The 16,946-nt window shown below is 53.5% G+C and overlaps 5 protein-coding genes across 5 annotated transcripts; all 5 read left to right on the top strand.

Moving 5' to 3' along the window:
- The first annotated feature begins 148 nt into the window (after positions 1–148).
- LAESUDRAFT_746318 (uncharacterized protein) lies at positions 149–2,681 on the top strand. The gene is made up of 3 exons (XM_040911414.1): positions 149–466; positions 520–1,681; positions 1,746–2,681. The coding sequence occupies exons 1-3, from the start codon at positions 154–156 to the stop codon at positions 2,482–2,484; spliced, it is 2,214 nt and encodes a 737-aa protein (XP_040770383.1). The 5' UTR covers positions 149–153; the 3' UTR covers positions 2,485–2,681.
- Positions 2,682–3,044: 363 nt separating this feature from the next.
- LAESUDRAFT_719181 (FAD dependent oxidoreductase) lies at positions 3,045–4,946 on the top strand. The gene is made up of 5 exons (XM_040907579.1): positions 3,045–3,161; positions 3,222–3,860; positions 3,918–4,171; positions 4,252–4,545; positions 4,605–4,946. Exons 1-5 carry the CDS (start codon positions 3,077–3,079, stop codon positions 4,773–4,775), a joined length of 1,443 nt encoding a protein of 480 aa, XP_040770382.1. The 5' UTR covers positions 3,045–3,076; the 3' UTR covers positions 4,776–4,946.
- A 1,349-nt stretch (positions 4,947–6,295) lies between these two features.
- On the top strand, positions 6,296–7,346 carry LAESUDRAFT_689791 (uncharacterized protein). The gene is made up of 3 exons (XM_040906035.1): positions 6,296–6,699; positions 6,751–6,972; positions 7,022–7,346. Exons 1-3 carry the CDS (start codon positions 6,321–6,323, stop codon positions 7,321–7,323), a joined length of 903 nt encoding a protein of 300 aa, XP_040770381.1. The 5' UTR covers positions 6,296–6,320; the 3' UTR covers positions 7,324–7,346.
- A 95-nt stretch (positions 7,347–7,441) lies between these two features.
- LAESUDRAFT_689788 (uncharacterized protein) lies at positions 7,442–10,988 on the top strand. Its single transcript, XM_040906034.1, has 11 exons — positions 7,442–7,511; positions 7,565–7,852; positions 7,910–7,990; positions 8,047–8,333; positions 8,385–8,888; positions 8,940–9,080; positions 9,133–9,525; positions 9,587–9,863; positions 9,921–10,017; positions 10,068–10,218; positions 10,280–10,988. The coding sequence occupies exons 2-11, from the start codon at positions 7,612–7,614 to the stop codon at positions 10,847–10,849; spliced, it is 2,742 nt and encodes a 913-aa protein (XP_040770380.1). The 5' UTR covers positions 7,442–7,511; positions 7,565–7,611; the 3' UTR covers positions 10,850–10,988.
- Positions 10,989–11,417: 429 nt separating this feature from the next.
- LAESUDRAFT_753909 (uncharacterized protein) lies at positions 11,418–15,741 on the top strand (the record flags this gene model as incomplete). Its single annotated transcript, XM_040911820.1, has 6 exons — positions 11,418–12,341; positions 12,392–14,420; positions 14,481–14,605; positions 14,666–15,320; positions 15,376–15,459; positions 15,518–15,741. The coding sequence occupies 6 exons, from the start codon at positions 11,418–11,420 to the stop codon at positions 15,739–15,741; spliced, it is 4,041 nt and encodes a 1,346-aa protein (XP_040770379.1).
- Positions 15,742–16,946: the final 1,205 nt, after the last annotated feature.

Here is a 16,946-nt window from a genome sequence, read left to right as displayed (position 1 = left end):
CAAGTCGCGCGCGCAATTTCCCCTTTAACGGGACGCGTGAGCTGGGTTTGAAAAAGCGCGTTTACTCCGCCGTGCGCGCACTCGTGACCGCGCAAGCCACGCGGCTCGAAGGCCACCATCATCAGTGCACCTTCTTTCTGTTATGTATCCGGAATGCAGATGAAGCTATCTTTCAATGAGCTCGAGCATCCTATCACACATTACTTCGGCAGGCAGCAGCAGTCTGCAAAGGGCAAACGGAAGAGCCACGATGTTGAAGCGTGCAACGAAGGTCTGCCTAGAAAGGAGGCAAAGTTGAAGGAGAACGATGGGTCCAAGAGAAGTTCGGGTTTCCGACCAAAGGGACGGAATAATCAGCGAGACCCTGTTGTCTCTGTATACGACGCTTTTGGCACCGAGGCGAGGACTCTGGCCGCTGCTGCGATGAGCAGCGATCGTCCTTTGTCTGCTTTCAAGAGGAGCCACGGTGAGCTGTTATACGCACTTCTATGTCTGGTGTCGTTTTATGACATCACATAGACCCCAAACCAGCCAACATGGGTGATCTGACTATCGACTTGACTTGCGACGAGGACCAAAATATTTGTACTAGTAGGAACACTCCAATCGAGAGTTCCTCGAAGGCCTCCGCTCGTTCATCCTTATACTCTAGGACTCCAGTTCGTCGCAGAGCCTCATCCAGAGTGGCCGCCACCACGTCACTTCCAACGCCACCTCCGACCACAGCGAAGGGCAAACCAAGGATACGAAGTCATCGGTGGTCGCCAGATTTCGAGGCGAGCGAACACGCGCCTCATGCATTGTCGCCTGAGCCGTTCGTCCTGTTGCCGTCTCCGAGCTCGTCAGCTTATGACTCTTCTACGCATGATGCCATTGCTGCCCATGACGATTCGGCCCCCTCTACTTTCTTGAGGCATTCTTCTCCGCCACTGAAGTCGCGATGTAACGGTCGTTCGCCCGAAGATCATGATAAGAGTCTGTCATTGTACGCCCATAGAGACGCGGACAATATTGTGAATGGAAGACATCAAGAAGACATAGCTCGCAGCAAATTCATCTTCTCGTCCCCAGCAACTCCGACCCCAACATCGACAAACTGCCTACTTCCACCTCCATGTTTGCAATCTCCCCGCGAGAGTCCTGCTGCGCCGCGGCAGGCTACGCCGCGTTCTACATCCTCACCCATCCTGCCGTCCACGTTTAGTCAGGACGCTACATTTGTACCTTCATCCCAGACTCAGGAGATCTTGGAAGGCCTCTACTCAGACACGATCGTTCGACCTCCCCAGACTCGCGGCATGACTCGCAGTCTTCATGAAGACGAAATTGTTCCTACCTCTCAAAGCCAGGAGAGAGAGCTCGCTAACACGCACAATATTTTTACCACTAGAACTTTCCTATCCTATCGGCAGGTAGTACTGACCTCTCAAGCCGAAGAGGAAGAGTTGCAGATACCCACACATCACGATATCCGGATTCGCTCTACAACCGGGGATGTTGCTGGTAGTCGAAAAGTTGGCTCACCCAACGACATGCCGATCGACATTGCAACGTCAGTAAGCCGGTTGAACATGACAGTCCCGGTAGATCTTCCGGTACCGCAAGAGCGTCAGTCCTCACATGCAACCCCTCCTGTAGGAGTGAATGATCATATGAATGATCGCATATCGTACAGTTCAGAGTAAGCGCCACAATCACTCTCATGATGTACTCGTGCTGGGAATTGACCCTCCATGCTCTAACAGGAAGAACTCAAACGCGGGCTGTGCTGCGAAAGAATCAACTGATCTACTGCTCTCAAGACATGCAGTCGATGCTAGGACATCATCTGACGAGTTGGCTTCACAAATACGCACATGCCCTCCAAGCATACCGATGTCAGTGAATGAATCCTATGATGGCGAAACATGCGATATGGACGAGATGCCGACGCCGTTGCGACAGTTTCGGGACATGTTTGGAAGCGGGGCTAGCTTGCTGCCGTCGCAGCTATTGTGCGGAAATGACGTATCGTGTACATGCGATGTCTCTGAACCAGGACAGGGACGACAAATAGACAAAGAGGAAGCGGATTCTAGGACCGACAGTGAGATGACTTCGGGGTCCGACGTAGTTTATGCAGGTCAAGGTCCACCAGCGTGCAATTCAGGCGATTCGGAGGCACAAGCGAAGGCCACACAAGTTCCGAACGAGAATGTACATCTTGTTTCTCCTGATTCTGAAGCTCCCTCCAACAACGTATTGGTCGATGACGCTGCTCGTGGACGTCCTGCAGAGGCTCCAGCTGAGCAAGTCAGCTGCTACGGCCTCGGGACGGACGACGAACATCTCGCACTAGAACCTCTGCCGGGTGACATGATTTTGCCCTCTGGCTATACATCAAGCTCGCAAGGGTCTTCCATACCGTCCACTATCGTAGAGGACTTCCTCAGGACCTTGGATAGAAGCCAAATTCAGTCGATACCAGGTTCATCGCAGAAGTAGATAAACGAGCGGACGCGCGTCCGCTGTGCAACCTGATGTATCACAGAGCACAATTGTCCGTGGAGCCTGTTACTTTCATTTGATCTTGTAGAGAAGTTGTGTGTTCTTGTATCATGTACTCGCAACCGTGCTTTCGTACCTTGTACGTACTAGTATCATTTTGCCGGAGTCGAATTGTATCATATTGCATCGGGCGCCATGATCCATCGACATTAAGTGAATCTTCTGATAAGATAGGCCGCCAAAGAACCGCCGTCCTCTCTTGAGCTCAAGTTGTCATCATGGAATAGAGTACTTCAAGCCGACGTTCGAGACATCCCCGACTTGATTGAAGTTCTGAACCGAACTCGACACAGACATGCACTTGACTATATATGATATGGCTCCGCTGAGCGGCCGGCCGCTATTCCGAGCCAGACATCAGTGCGTACTTCCTGAGAACCGTCACGATACTGAACGCTATATATATGTCGTACAGGATGAATCGATGACAAACCGGGCCGAATCGTTGATATGGTATAAAGGAGGCTGTTGTTCCCTTGCCGTAACGTACAGGTAATCTGATCTGTCGTCTGCCAACCGATCCGTGAATATGGCTGCACTCGACAAGCCCAAAGTCATCATCGTCGGCGCAGGGATCTTCAGCCTGAGCACGGCATACTATCTTGCTGAGGATGGTACGTGACGATCCTTTAACGAGGCTATATACGAACTTAACTGATCGATCATCATCCAAGGATACGATGATATCACTATCTTCGACCAGCATGCCTACAATTCTAAGGATGGTTACAAGTTGAACCCCAATTCGACTGCAGCATCTGTCGATGAGAACAAGGTCTTTCGGGCATCATACGGAGATGAGCTGTACTATCAGCGGCTCGCCTACGAGGCGCGGGAAGTGTGGAAGGCTTGGAACGATGAACTAGGTCCCAACAAGGAGCTCTTCGTCGAGTCGGGGATGCTACGCGTCCAGCACTCGACACAGCTGGATGACCTCGAGCGAAAGACCCTCGCAAACATGACCGCGGAGGGCCTCAGAGACACACAGTATATCCTGACGGATGAGGAGGACAGACATCGTGCTGCCGAGAACGGTTGGGCGCATAAGCTGCTCCAGTTTGCTATTCCAGAAAGCGGTGGCAAAGAGACATTCGAGGCCGTCTTGGACACTACAGCCGGATACGTCTACCCAAGCAAAGCGTGCACTTTCCTCGCTGACAAACTACGCAAGAAGGGCGCCCGCTTCGTGGAGGGCCCCGACGAAGGTGTCTTCGCATCTCTCCAGGTCATTGACCTTGGCGGCTCCAAGCGTGTGGTCGGCATCGTGACGAAGGACGGACAAAGTCATCCAGCTGATCTCGTCATCGTGGCTTGTATGTGCTATTATAGTTCCTGGATATCTTCGTCCACCTCAAATGTATCACGTACAGGCGGCTCTGCTACATCTATGCTTGTACCAGAAGTCAGCGCAGTCTTGGAGGCTACTGCGGGAAGCGTTGTGACCGTTCGCCTACCTCCGAAAGACCAAGCACCTCAGCTCTGGGACAAGTATTCACACGACAAGTGGCCTGTAATAATCGCTCATGACCCTGACCCGACTGGGAAGAATGTTGCTAGTCGCAGCGTATATTCGTTCCCGAGGACAGAAGATGGGCTCGTCAAAATTGGCTATCGAGTAACAAAGGTAGGTCAATTCGCCCGATGTGCTTGACCGATACTATGTGCTGTGCGACGTTCCAATAACTGAATCTTATGTTTGGACAGTATACGAACTATGTGAAGCTTCCTGGATTCAAACGCCCTATTTCAGTTCCTTTGCGTCCCAGCGTCGACGACACCTCCATACCTCTGAAATCTATCGAGGGCATCAAGACCTTCGTATCTACCTTCCTTCCTGACCTGGCGGCACTGCCCATCGCCGTTACTAGGTTGTGCTTCTACACTGACTCTGTCGACAACTCTTTCCTCATTGATTATCTTCCGGGCTACAACGACTCGCTGTTCATCTGTACTGGCGGCAGCGGGCACGGCGCCAAGTTCACACCTATACTAGGCAAGGTTCGTCAGTTGTTCATGCCTGTCTACGTCCCTGGTTCAGCCATCTTGTTCTCGTCTAGCATGTACGTGATATAATCCAAAAGAAGCCGAAGACAGTACTTACGTATCATTGGCGATGGCGTCCGGAGCTTCCGTTGGGTAACGGGCTCGAGGAAGGCCCTGATGGACCTAGAACGCTCGACAAGCAGCAGCGGGCGACCCCCGAGGACCTGCGTCGTGCAGGGTGGTGATTGTGCGCATATATGGTGTCCATAGCATGATGACACCACTGTAGCGGCAACGAAAATTCTGTCCACCTATAGGTGACAAATGTGAGATAGATGCAGGAAATAGAGGGTAAAATCGATCCGTATGCTGTCATTACTGCTGTCATTACCACTGTCTATACAACACAGTGTGCGGCGAACTAGCGTGTAAGTAATTAGTCGATGCAACATATCGAAAACATATTCACACACTTATCAACGACCACCACCGGGTGAACGACTATCGAGATCAGTTCCCAATACAACACGAGGCGGCACGTTAGGTTATAAGCCTCAGCAAATCCAGGAACATCGACATGACCCGTTTTCAAGACGTTGATTTTGGTGCAACGATTCTGATTGCGAGTTCGGGTCGGACGCCGCCGCCGGTACAAATTTTTTGAGCCGCGTTTCGAAAGTGTAAGAATTGGCAAGGGGGAAAAGCTGGCCTCCATCAAGATCAAGTGCCAGCGCTCCAGAGACTCGTTGTCTCATGCAGCAATCGGTAGTCAAACAAACGTTTCATAGCGAGAAGAAAACAGCCTGATGAATGAACTAGAATAACAAGCAGAGCATGTGCAGACAGACGCACGATCATGAGCGTACCCGATGCATTTTCATTGGCAAGTGCGAAACAGATCACTGCTCCACGCGATCTCAGGCACTCCAGCAGCCGGACGAACGAAGGCTGTCAATGAGGTTCGGTCAGCTTCCCTAGTGCCATGCTTACAAGGAGGGCCGGAAATGGCTAAGGTGGCGTACTCTGCATATTCCTTTGACGTCCCCTGGGCAGGATCTGTCGTGGAAATGGAGTGCTCCTGCGCGCGTCCGCAACTCCTGTGTCCCTGAGTCGACCTCTCAGGGAAGTAGGGAGATACACGTTCTCGGCGTGCGCTTGTCTTATCGGACCTCTTCACAGTGTGGGCGTTGTATCCACCGATCAGCAGGAACGGGAAGTCGATATAGCTCCGGGCGGGCGTACAGCGAGCCCGACGACAAGGGTCAGCTATAAGTGATTTGCAGGGCGATGTAGCTCTAGTTTTAGTAGACTGTGATGTTCCGATTGAACAGAAATTCTCCGAGAGAGCATTCGCCGAGTGATGGGCAAGCAACGTTACAGACCCAATCCAAGGAGGCACGGCGTTGGCAGCTCAGAGACAGAGAAGTGAGCCAGCTGGTGGAATGAACTAGACGTACCAACCAGTCTGAGCCCAGACAAGGCGAGCAGATAGTAGAATGTAATTTTAGTTAGGGGGGTCGTTTCTCGGTACTTGATCATAATTTAGTCTCAAGAACAAGTTGCATCATAGCTGAGTAGCTGTGCTTGGCGTTACTGATATTAACAATCGAAATGAAGGCGATTCAAGTGTTCTTGCTCAGTCATATTCTTGCGCAGAAAGCAATTTGATGCTCAGCTTCAAGTTCATAGGGCTACGGAGCCATCGCGGACTTGAAAACTGATCGGTATTGACATTTGTTGACCAAATCCTTCTGGCATCTTGCCTATTCTGTCTACATCGCAACCCAAACATGACTTCTGCCGACCCTCGCTTCACGACAGATGCTCGATTTTCCAGCGAAGCTCAGGCTGGGTCATCCAAGTCACAGGAAGCGCATAATGAAGAGGAACCAATAAATGATCATAACATCTCCGGAGATGAGCACAGTGGCTCAGAGGCGAGCTCTGCAGACAGCCTAGGAGAAGGAATGAAACCCGAGGGCTTCGCTGGCCCTTCGCAAGAGGTGGTCAAGCCTCTCACGCCCGAGGCGTTGGCTGCTTTCAAAGCTGCACAAGAGAAGACTGGCGTCATCTACATCTCTCGCATCCCCCCTGGGATGCAGCCCACGAAAGTGAGACATATCATGAGCGCATATGGACATGTCGGAAGGGTGTATTTGCAGCAAGAAGGTATTATCGCATTCTCGTTGATATGCTGATGTGTGCTCATGTAGTCCAAAGACCCTAAGCAGGCGTACCTGCGGCGAAAGTATACCACAACGAAAAAAGCGCATTTTACGGAAGGTTGGGTAGAGTTCAAGGACAAGCGGGTTGCTCGCTCCGTCGCCGAAATGTTGAACGCGCAGCCCATTGGAGGAAGGAAGGGAACACGGTGGAGGGACGATGTTTGGACTATGAAGTATTTGCCCAAGTTCAAGTGGAACATGTTGACGGAGCAGATTGGTGAGCATTCTTTCACCGCCAACACATCTCAATCTCATTTTCCCTTCAGCACATGAAGCTGCTATGCATGCTGCTCAGCTGCGCGTAGAGTTGTCTCAGTCGCGCCGCGAGCAGCATGAATATCTGAAAAATGTTGAGCTCGCACGAGTGCTGGGCAAGCGAGCTGAGCGGAAACGTAAAATAGGAGAGCCCGAAAAGGAAAGTGCGGCAGAAGCCGCAAATCGGCCGCGCGATGACAAAGGCGGAACGCAGACAAAAAACGCAGAGAAACCACGAAAAAAGCAAAAGAAAGTGGGCGAGGACGGTAGTACAGATAGACAGCTCGACAGCGTGTTGCACAGTATTTTCTGAAATGTATATTGACTCGCGAGGATCGCTCTGAGCGTCTCGGCGCGATCGCGGCCCAATTCAATCGGAGTTCGAAACGCACTATGAGTAGCGCACGCGTCCCTTGTGTTCCGCCATCGCGAACACATTGAGCTTGTCTCAACGAGCGTCGAGAAAGCCGTGCTCGTCGTTGTGTTGTCGCGTCTCAAGAGGTCTGTGCTTCCATCATGCCCGCCTACTCTCTCTCACAGCTATTGATGATCAGTCTTCGCGTGTCTCGTCCTCTTTCTCTCTCAGTGCTTTCCTCTGAACATGTCCTCTTGGTCTGGTGCTGCTTACCCTCCTCCTCCCCGCGGACGCTCGCGTTCTCGCTCCCCTTATCGTGGGACATATCCTCCAAGACCAATGTATCCTGAACCTGGTTATCCCGATCCCTACCGTGGTGATTGGGACGTGTATGATAGGGAAAGAGCGTGGGCTAATTATGAACGGGAAAGGGCCGCATATGAGTACAGTAGGCGAGGAAGAAGTCGGAGCCCCCCGTTGGACGAAGGTGATTACCATACAATACCGAACGTATTACCGTGCTCACTGACGCGTTGTAATCTAGCCAGTAGGAAGCGCCGACGTTCGCTGTCGCCTTGGGAAAGGGAGAGGTTCGAGCCGAGGCCTCGATATGGCGACGATTACGGTACGTAACACGATAACTGTTTACACTGCGTGACCCTCATCTCGTGGAACACTCAGATGCGCACTCGCGTGGGTACGGGTACGGGTCACCACACCGTGGTCAATACCCTCCTCCGCCTCCCTATGGCTCACTGCGGCGAGCGCCCCCTGATCCCCACACCTTTGATTATCCTGCATCTCTGAAGCAATACGCGGAATGGTTCCGCTTCTATCATCCTCAGCAGGCAATAGAGGAGGACAATGCGGATAAGGCAGCAGAACAAGAGGCAGGGGACGGCTCCAAGCCCCGCAATGGTATTAGGACACGATGGGAGAAGTACAAGAAGGAGTTTTCCGCGCAGCAGGTGAGTTATCTGTCACTCATTCGTAGAACTTGCATCTCATCTGTGCCGCAGCTTCAACGCATGTACGACCATCACCGCAAGTCACCTTGGTTTGCGGAAAAGTACGACCCTGCTCCCGAATTCGCAGCCATGCGCGCGAGGGTCAGGAAAACTGGTTGGAGGGGAAGAATGGATAATTTTTTGCTCGATCTTGAAGCAGGCAAATTCGATCCTGACCTGAGCGAACGGGAGCCAGAGGCTGCCTCCCCGACTAAGGAAGTTCCGCCCAGCTCGGAACCTACGGCCAACGGCACTGAAGCAAGCGCGGGCCGATCCTCCCCTGAGGAGTCAAAGCAAAATGGTGCAGGTGGTAACGCCGAGGATGATATGCAGTTCAACGTCGAAGCTGAAGATGAAGGCGGCGACAATGACGCCAGCAGGACCGACGCGAATGGCAAGACCTTTGCAGACAACAGGCGCAACAATCGAGGGGAGGAGATCGCGGTGCAGCCTGAAGGCAATCAAGTTATGATTCGAACAATCCCGCCTGACATTGGTCGTGCGAAGTTGGAAGAGGTCAGTATCCTGCTGGATTGTAAGCGTTTGTCTGCTGACTAATGACTGTAGGCTTGTGGTCAAATCCCTGGCTTTGTGTACCTCGCGCTGGGAGATCCACTGCAGAAGAGGAACTACTATCGTGCGGGATGGCTGAAGTTCACTGACGATGCGGACATGTCAACTGTGATGGCCGAATTGTCCGACAAGAAGGTCGGTGTAAGAGCTCTTACTATCTTCACATGCTCTAATGCTATGTTGACAGATCGAAGGCTTCAAATTGCATGTCGCGCACAATACGAAGCCATTCACGAGCAGGGTACGTTATGCTCCGGAGGTCGCAAGCAAGCCGGACAGGATAGCAAAGGACCTCGCCAATGCAAGAAAACTGGCGTCTCTGCTGGAAGAAGAGTATGAGACATTGAGGAAGATGAAGATTCCGCCGAAGCAGGAGACAAACGGTGATGCTTCTGTGAACGGGGAAGCGGAGCAGCCTGATGTAGGGATGGGTGAGGCGGCGGTTTCTGAGGATGAGGAGTCAGAGCCGCGAGAGCGGGGAAGCGAGGCTGTTGAACGGCGGATTGAAAAAATCATGGCTGACCTGAAGGAGCATGGTCAGGTTGACACTGCCGACGAGAAGGCTTTGGAAGCGAAGAAGGTAGCGTTTTGTTGCTCAGTTCTCATGCGCTTATTCCAACACTCACACCTTTGTTCTGTAGGCGGTAGTTTCGCTCGACTTGTATCTTGCCTACCTTCGTGCTGCGTTCCACACATGCTATTACTGCGCAGTTGTTACGGATCACTTAGAAGAATTGCAGCGCAAGTGTGTGAAGCATGTGAGGAAGCCAATGTCGAAAGCGTTGCTTCAGGAGGTTAAAGCGGCAGAAGAGAAGGCTGAGCAAGAGCAGAGAGCTCAAGCAGAAGGAGATGATGAGAAGAAAGAGAAAGAGGTTGCAATCAAGGAGAAGACCGAGAGCAGGGATTGGAAGAGGAATGGTATGTGAACTCAGTTGAAAGCTGTTCTATCCTGTGGAGGAATGACCATTGTCTTAGACGAGCGATGGCTCGAATGGCTCGATTCTAAAATCGCTCTCCTGATTGACCGGAACGGCGTCGACCCCCGAGACTATGGAGGCAAGAGTTATGAAGAGTACGTCTATTTCTCTGTGTTTTGTTGATCTGATTGTTCATGGCATACAGGGAGCTTTCCAAGGCGGCTGAGCCGCACATGAAGCAGGAGGACGAAGGAAAGTTTAGGTGCAAGACATGTCAAAAGCTCTTCAAGGCCACTTCGTTCGTAGAGAAACATATCGCGAACAAACATCCCGAGCTGGTAAAGCACTTGGAAGAGGTGAGGCACGATGCAATGCTCAGTGCACTACAGTTTGCTTATGGCACAGACACCTTCGCAGATACCCTACTTCAATAACTTCGCGCTCGATCCTCATCGCATTCAGCCTTTCGCACATCCTCCTGCTCCCGTCGGGAATAGTCAGGCTCCTCCTCCTCAGGCTTATGGTCTGCAAGGTCCGGCCTATCCTCCTACTGGTGAATATGGCCGGGGTTCGGCTCCATACTCAGGGTCGTATGGGGGCTACCCACCACCATACGCCAACGGTGGATTCTGGGACCCCTACGGGTATCCTTATCTACCAAATGCTTACCCTCAACCCCCGCCTCCACGCAGAGATGAGGGTGTAGGGGCGAGGCGCTTAAGCGAGCGTATTAGTGGCTTCGCCCCTGGATACGAACAGAACGTGGAAGTGCCTCCTGTTCCGGCTTCGGCCGGCTTGCCTGCTAAGCCAATGGCGACGTTGGAACCTGGCCCAGGTGGCAGGCGAAGTGGACGAACAAGTGCGGGTGGACCGCCGCCGCCGCCGCCGCCCGACGCCAAGGAGGACCCGAGAGCGGCAGCGGGGAGGAAGATCAGTTACCACGACATGGACTTAGTGGCCGAAGGGGACGTTGAGCTGCAGTACTGAGCTATGTATCAATTGTTCACTTCTGGAGTTGCTGGAGTTGCATTTCATAACAATATTCCTCGTGGCAAACGCATGTTGAGATGCGGAAATGCTGGCGTATGATGTAGTTATTTGAATATCACCTGTTTCGAACCGCGTGTACAATCTCTATCGCCTGCAGCAACTGTCAGCGCGAGTCTGGGGTCGGGCTGCGGTGCAAGGGCGGAAGTTGATCCCTGCACTGCCTCGCGCATGCTGAGTGCATGCAGAGGATTCGACGCGGCCAGAGTGATGGAACGCGATAGACGTGCCTCGCAGATATGCGAAGGCTGAAGTCTCGTTCAGACTCTGAAGAGTAGGAGAAAGGGTCAAGGAAGATCTAGCACCTTCCAGGGCATGCGGGGATACTATTTGGCTGTATTTGTACACCGCCCCCCGAATTTGGTATGCCCGACTGACCGCGAGTATACTAGCCGCCACCGCCTTACCTCTACCGTCCTCGCCTCTCCGCCACCCTCCCGACCCTCTTCTCGCGCTGGCGTCGTAGGACGTCTTCTAGCCGGTTCATCCTTGCCTTTGGCCACCGGCTATGTCTGAGGGGACAGTGCCCGCCGTGCCCGGCCTGCCGACTGTTGTTGCGAGTTCAGGGATTGACGAGGAGACCCTGGGCGAGGGGGCACTCATCGTCGAGTTGCCTTCTACATCCAAGTTCGGCATTGCATGGCCCTCGGAGCCGTCACCACCCATTGCGTTACCCCTTGCGGACCGTCCCGTTATGCTCAGCTCCTCGGAAGGTGAGACCGACGTGTCGGAGGAAGAGCTGAGCCGCCCTGCGAGGAGGAGCGCGCGGACGGTGGAGAGCGATGAGTCCGAGTTTGCAACACCTACCAACCATATGGATTCAGACCAGAACCCGCTCGACCAAGCTGAGCATCCCCCTCCACTCCCTCGATTGTCTCGCGCCTTCTCGATGCCTCTCCCATCTCAGCTCGGTTCGTTGCAGAACCCAAGACGGATCGCTTCGTCACCGTCTGGTGATGCGCCACTCGCCATCGGCGAGCTCCCGCCCGAATGCTGCCATTTTCAGGAGCTTTCGCTGGAATTGGCGGACTCGGTACAGATGGTGATACAGACGCTACTCCAGCTATCCCCGCCGCAAGTTCTGGACCCTGCAAAGGAGCAGTTCTCTGCATGTTCTCTCTCCATCCCGACGCCCTCCATATCTGCTGTGTTTACATCTATGAAGAATCTAAATTACATGTCTGCCAACATGTCCGCCCTCAGCCTCGATCCTCCCACTCAGTCGGCAGCAACAGGCGTGGGCGAACGTCACAGTATGTCCTCCACATATAGTGACTTTGACGTTGGTGAGATGTTGCAGAGCGTGGGTGATGCGTTGAGCGGTGTAGCAGCGCAAGCGGGTGTGGATCTGGTTTTATTTCACGGTGATGTGGGGCTAAAGTATGTCGGGGTGAAAGGAGATGAAGGCGGCATCTCGTATACGTTGTCTCATGTGAGCAGGTCTCGCTTTGTTATTGTGAATATTCCTAACGCCAATCACAGGTGGTCCGACAAATCATAGGAACAGCGCATCCTGGAGACACCGTTGAGATCGGGCTGTTCCTGGAACCTGTGCCCGATTCCGATACTACAGTTCTGCCTTGTGAATGCTCGTCTCCCTCCTGTGGGGAGGACAAAACGTTACGCTGTGTCTTCCACATCAATCATTCACGTGTTGCATCAGAATGGGCAAGCTCGACAGAGGAAAGTGCCGGCAGCTCTCCTGTTTCCCCGACATCGCCATCTTTCAGACCACAACCATCCTTTAAGACCCTTTTCCTCCGCCGTTTGCTTAGCCATGTAGGCGCCTCCCTGGAGACAGATGTGGAGCCGAAAGGCCTCACTCCTGGCCGTCCCGTCGAGCTATCTATCGAATTAGAGCGCGGTTCCCCGAATGTTGTAAACCCCGTTATCAATACCTTTCCAGATGAATCGGCTTTCATTGGGAACCCGGAGCTGAAGATTTCGCATGAGCCCACCATGGGACAGCTGGTTCGTTTCGCTGAGGGGCTCCGAGGGAAGAAGGCAACGCTGTACGCAAACCCGAAAGGTGCCTTTGCTCGTCACCTCACGAGCTATCTCACTACCTGGGGCATGGACGTCAGCCCGGTCTCCACAGAGCCAGATGCTGATGCCATGTCTGAGAATGGCGCGCCGGTGGTGGACCCGGCGTCGAGTCCTCTGTCAGGAAGGGACGACACACCACTGCCTACAGTGCCGGAACAAGCTCCTGGGGTGGCTTCCTCTGCGAATGGGAGCAGTGGCGCGGATATAGCAGCGTTCGTCCTCATTGACGATGATGTTAGCATATTACGAAGCAAGTTGCAGAAGATCAAGGCCGAACAAGCGTATCCGCTGCATCTACATACGAGGAAACGACCCTCTCTCGCCGCCAATCACCGTCCACGTTCTTCACCGCAGGTCGCTCGTGTCATGGGGCTTACTGCTTCCTCTACTACATCTCTCGCGTCCCCTCCTGTTATTGTCCATTTTACTTCACTGTCCAACTTCAAACTTGTGAGGGACGCGATTCAATCCGATCTGATCCCCGGGTTTGGCAATACATCGCGCCTTCCGGAGGTCTTAGTGATACCGAAGCCCGCGGGTCCACGGCGATTATTGACAGCATTACATACCGCCATGACAAAACCGGTTGTGGACCCGTTCTTCTACCCCATTGCTACTTCTCCTATAAGTCCCGGGTTCCACGCTATGAGTCCTTTCTTCAACACGTCTGGTGCAGCAAGGTCACCTGGCGGACGGTCAAACACGAGCATCCGCACCGCTTCCGATAAGTCGGCAAGATCGCCGAAGGAATACCCTGCCTCGTCACCACGCGGTGCCTCGGACTCGACGGAGTATTTCTCCAATGCTGACACGGCGGCGAAGCTTGGTGCTGTTCCCGCCTCGGGACTAGTCATTCAAAGCCCCAACGGCCAGCCTGCTGGGATATTCTTTCATCCCAAGCCGAAGAACGCGAAGGGTGCATTGCAATCACCTCAAAGCGAGCGTGCGGCTGCTCAATACGATTCTCCGGGTCGCTCTCATGGCATTTCATTCCGCCGTACACCAGACAATGAAGCTAAAGGCGGCTTGACTGTTGGGACCGCGGACATTGCTCGACGTGGACCACGCTCGCCTGCAGGAGCGAGCGTCGAGGCTAGTGCCGAACGTGACGATCCGTTCGGCAGTCAGTCGAAGGGCAAGGGACGACATGCGGTCTACGAAGGTCTCGCTCCGCTGTCTCCCGCGGAAAGCCCAATAACCGCCGGGTTGGTGGGGTCGCCCATAAGGGAGTCATCGACGTCAAGTGCACGGACACCTACCAGGAAGTCGATACAGTCAGATAACCTCGCGAGACATGCGTCGGGCGCGCCGGTATCCCCGTCCCGTGCAGTACCCGCTCCACCCTTGCGGCGTCCACGAAGGCCGAAGTTCGAGAATACCGCCTCCGCGCCCGCTGCCGTGCAGAAGAAGGGGAAACCGACTGACACGAATATTGTGCCGCCGATTAGCGTCCTTATCGTTGACGGTTTGTGGCGCCTTTTCTCCGCACGCGCTAAGACGCTGAGTGACTCCCCAATTCCTATAGATAACCCGATCAATCAGACCATTCTCTCGACATTCATGAAAAAGAAAAAGATTAAGTATGACGTTGCGCAGAATGGAGAGGAAGCTGTTGACAAATGGCGCAGCGGTGGCTTCCACTTGATTCTGGTCAGTCCACATCTAACGACCTATGTGTGATAGTGTATCTCACGTTTGAGCTCTGTGCAGATGGATATACAGATGCCTGTCATGGATGGTATTGCGGCTACGAAGGAGATCAGACGGATGGAGAAGCTCAGTGCAACAGGGGGGTTCCCGACGACACCTGGTTCCGAAGGTCAAAGCACCCCTTCCGACACTTCGACTAGCGAATCGCGCTCGTCGACGACGTCTACCCCTCCGTATAGATCGTCCGTTATTATTGTCGCTTTGACCGCCTCATCATTACAGAGTGATCGTGTGGCCGCTCTAGCTGCTGGGTGTAACGACTTCCTGACGAAGCCAGTCTCGCTCCATTGGCTCAACAGCAAGATCATTGAGTGGGGCTCCATTAAAGCGTTGCAGATGTGGGCAGATATCCGACCTGAGTTCGTCAAGAGCATATCGTCCGGACAAGCCGTGCAGGCTCAGCATGTTGCACGTCGGTTGCATGTACCACTGGGCCGGTCTACTCCTACACACTCGCGTAGTCGTTCCTCGAGCACTTCACGGAAGGTGATCTCGCGCGAGGGCGTAGCCGCCGCGGCGAGAGGCCTCATTGGAGAGGACAAGACGATCACACCGAACACCCCCATCCATGATGATTCTCCCGGTGCATTGCCCAATGACTCGTCTAGAATCACCGCTTCTGTCTCCGAGCCCTTGGCGCCTGGTCCAGCCGAACGTAAGTACTCACTATATCTCCGAGGAATTCCGCAACCAACCGGCAGTTGCTCTAGGTGTGGCGGACATTGAAATACCGGCGGCAAATGGTCCTTCTGCGCAATCAGAAGGCGTGCTCGTTATTCCCAGTATGGATCTTCGTACGTATTGATTTAGCATTAACTTCTCGTGAACGTGGGCTAACTGTGGAGATTCTAGCGGGGATGATGCAGTCTGTTGAGGACACGATGCCGTCGGCGGAGCACTCTGGCTGTGCAGAACCACCAAATACTCGGGCAACGCCGTTCTCCGGTCCCTCGGAACGCTTTGCGAATGCAAATGATGGAGAATTTGAAGAAAAAGATGCATCGCCAGCGGTGGATGACTCACCACCGCTTCGTCACGACAGCAATCCGCCGCAACCGCCGCCAGAACCGCAATGACGGTGCGGGGCGACCCTTGGGCTGTTTGCATGGTTTGCAATCCCCTTCGTTCTTCCCTTCTTGCCAAGGGTCGCCGGGTTTGTTCGCAGATTCTTTCGATGATAGTTATTGGGCCTTATTGTTTCTATTTTTGATCGGGTATTTCCTTTGATTTTCATGGTGGTTGGTCGGTCGGTCATTTGGGTTGTCAAGTCTGGGTCATATGCGCTGTCTCTGCCTACACTCATTCAGATACCTTGCACTCACGTCTATCAGATTGTATTCATTCACGGCTATTTTTGCGCTTGCAATGCGGACACTGCTCGCCTGCTCTTTTGTGCCTGCCTTTCCATTTCCCACTCGCTGCTCGGTCACCCCCCTAGCCCCGTCCCACTTCCCCTATTTTCTGCTGACATGATGTATATTACGGTTGTTTCCACCAGCATGGTCAGTCCGCCTAGACATATATCCACATACACGAGACGATATATCATTATGCCCTTGCTACGCTCACGAGTACAATACACGGCCTCTATTGTTGTGATGTGTCTGGTCACGTTAACGATATGACGATCCGCGAGGCAAAGGTCCGCGAAGGTAATAAGACGGAAAGGATGGGACGAGTCAAATTGGTTGATGTCAGGATGATGCAGCCATGCGGACTCAAGAGTGCGGCGCGTGCTCTGGGGGAGGCAGATCAGCGGGCGCTCCTGTTCGCGGGACGCCGACACGCTGACGGCTAGCAGATGCATAATCGCGCTAACCAGCGGGAAATGGTTTACTCATCCTCAAGGACAACTTGTGACGAAGTCAATCCTGAGCCCATCTCGTCACATCAGGCCCTAGGTGTGCCTCCCGCGACCAGCGAATGTGCCGCCGAGGGCTTTGCCTAGGATGGGGCTCGCGGATAGGCAAAAGCTCGCATGAAAGCTCCGCGAAGCTCTCCGGGGAGGCAATACTACGGGCAACGTTCGCGGAGGGTGGGGAGCGGTGATTCTCGCGCGTGGTGTCATGCGAATTTGGTGACGAGAGGGACATGCTGGCAAGGGTTCTAGCGGAGAGCGCGGTTGATGGTGGACACGCTGCAGACGGACACCTGGCTCCTTCCTCTTTCGGCATCTGGATAAGCGGACAGTAGACTCCGACCATGGCTTGACCTACAACACGCCCTTTCTTCTTCCTCTCCTCCTCCATCCCCTTCCTCCCCCCCGTCACCTCCTCCGTTT

Source organism: Laetiporus sulphureus (assembly GCF_001632365.1).
Source record: "Laetiporus sulphureus 93-53 unplaced genomic scaffold LAESUscaffold_1, whole genome shotgun sequence".
In the NCBI taxonomy this organism is placed as follows: domain Eukaryota; kingdom Fungi; phylum Basidiomycota; class Agaricomycetes; order Polyporales; family Laetiporaceae; genus Laetiporus; species Laetiporus sulphureus.
Note: the sequence above shows the minus strand (reverse complement) of the source record. Positions and strands in the feature narration are given on the sequence as shown.

What these genes read in the sequence shown, in the direction of transcription:
- LAESUDRAFT_746318 (XM_040911414.1), top strand. Translation starts at nt 154, where the DNA reads ATGCAGATGAAGCTATCTTTCAATGAGCTCGAGCATCCTATCACACAT. An exon ending in TGCTTTCAAGAGGAGCCACG is followed by an intron (nt 467 to 519) that starts GTGAGCTGTTAT and finishes GACATCACATAG; the next exon opens with ACCCCAAACCAGCCAACATG. An exon ending in CGCATATCGTACAGTTCAGA is followed by an intron (nt 1,682 to 1,745) that starts GTAAGCGCCACA and finishes ATGCTCTAACAG; the next exon opens with GAAGAACTCAAACGCGGGCT.
- LAESUDRAFT_719181 (XM_040907579.1), top strand. Translation starts at nt 3,077, where the DNA reads ATGGCTGCACTCGACAAGCCCAAAGTCATCATCGTCGGCGCAGGGATC. An exon ending in TGATCTCGTCATCGTGGCTT is followed by an intron (nt 3,861 to 3,917) that starts GTATGTGCTATT and finishes TATCACGTACAG; the next exon opens with GCGGCTCTGCTACATCTATG. An exon ending in TCACACCTATACTAGGCAAG is followed by an intron (nt 4,546 to 4,604) that starts GTTCGTCAGTTG and finishes GTTCTCGTCTAG; the next exon opens with CATGTACGTGATATAATCCA.
- LAESUDRAFT_689788 (XM_040906034.1), top strand. Translation starts at nt 7,612, where the DNA reads ATGTCCTCTTGGTCTGGTGCTGCTTACCCTCCTCCTCCCCGCGGACGC. An exon ending in AGGCTTTGGAAGCGAAGAAG is followed by an intron (nt 9,526 to 9,586) that starts GTAGCGTTTTGT and finishes TTTGTTCTGTAG; the next exon opens with GCGGTAGTTTCGCTCGACTT. An exon ending in CAGGGATTGGAAGAGGAATG is followed by an intron (nt 9,864 to 9,920) that starts GTATGTGAACTC and finishes CCATTGTCTTAG; the next exon opens with ACGAGCGATGGCTCGAATGG.
- LAESUDRAFT_689791 (XM_040906035.1), top strand. Translation starts at nt 6,321, where the DNA reads ATGACTTCTGCCGACCCTCGCTTCACGACAGATGCTCGATTTTCCAGC. An exon ending in GGTGTATTTGCAGCAAGAAG is followed by an intron (nt 6,700 to 6,750) that starts GTATTATCGCAT and finishes TGTAGTCCAAAG; the next exon opens with ACCCTAAGCAGGCGTACCTG. An exon ending in CATGTTGACGGAGCAGATTG is followed by an intron (nt 6,973 to 7,021) that starts GTGAGCATTCTT and finishes TTTTCCCTTCAG; the next exon opens with CACATGAAGCTGCTATGCAT.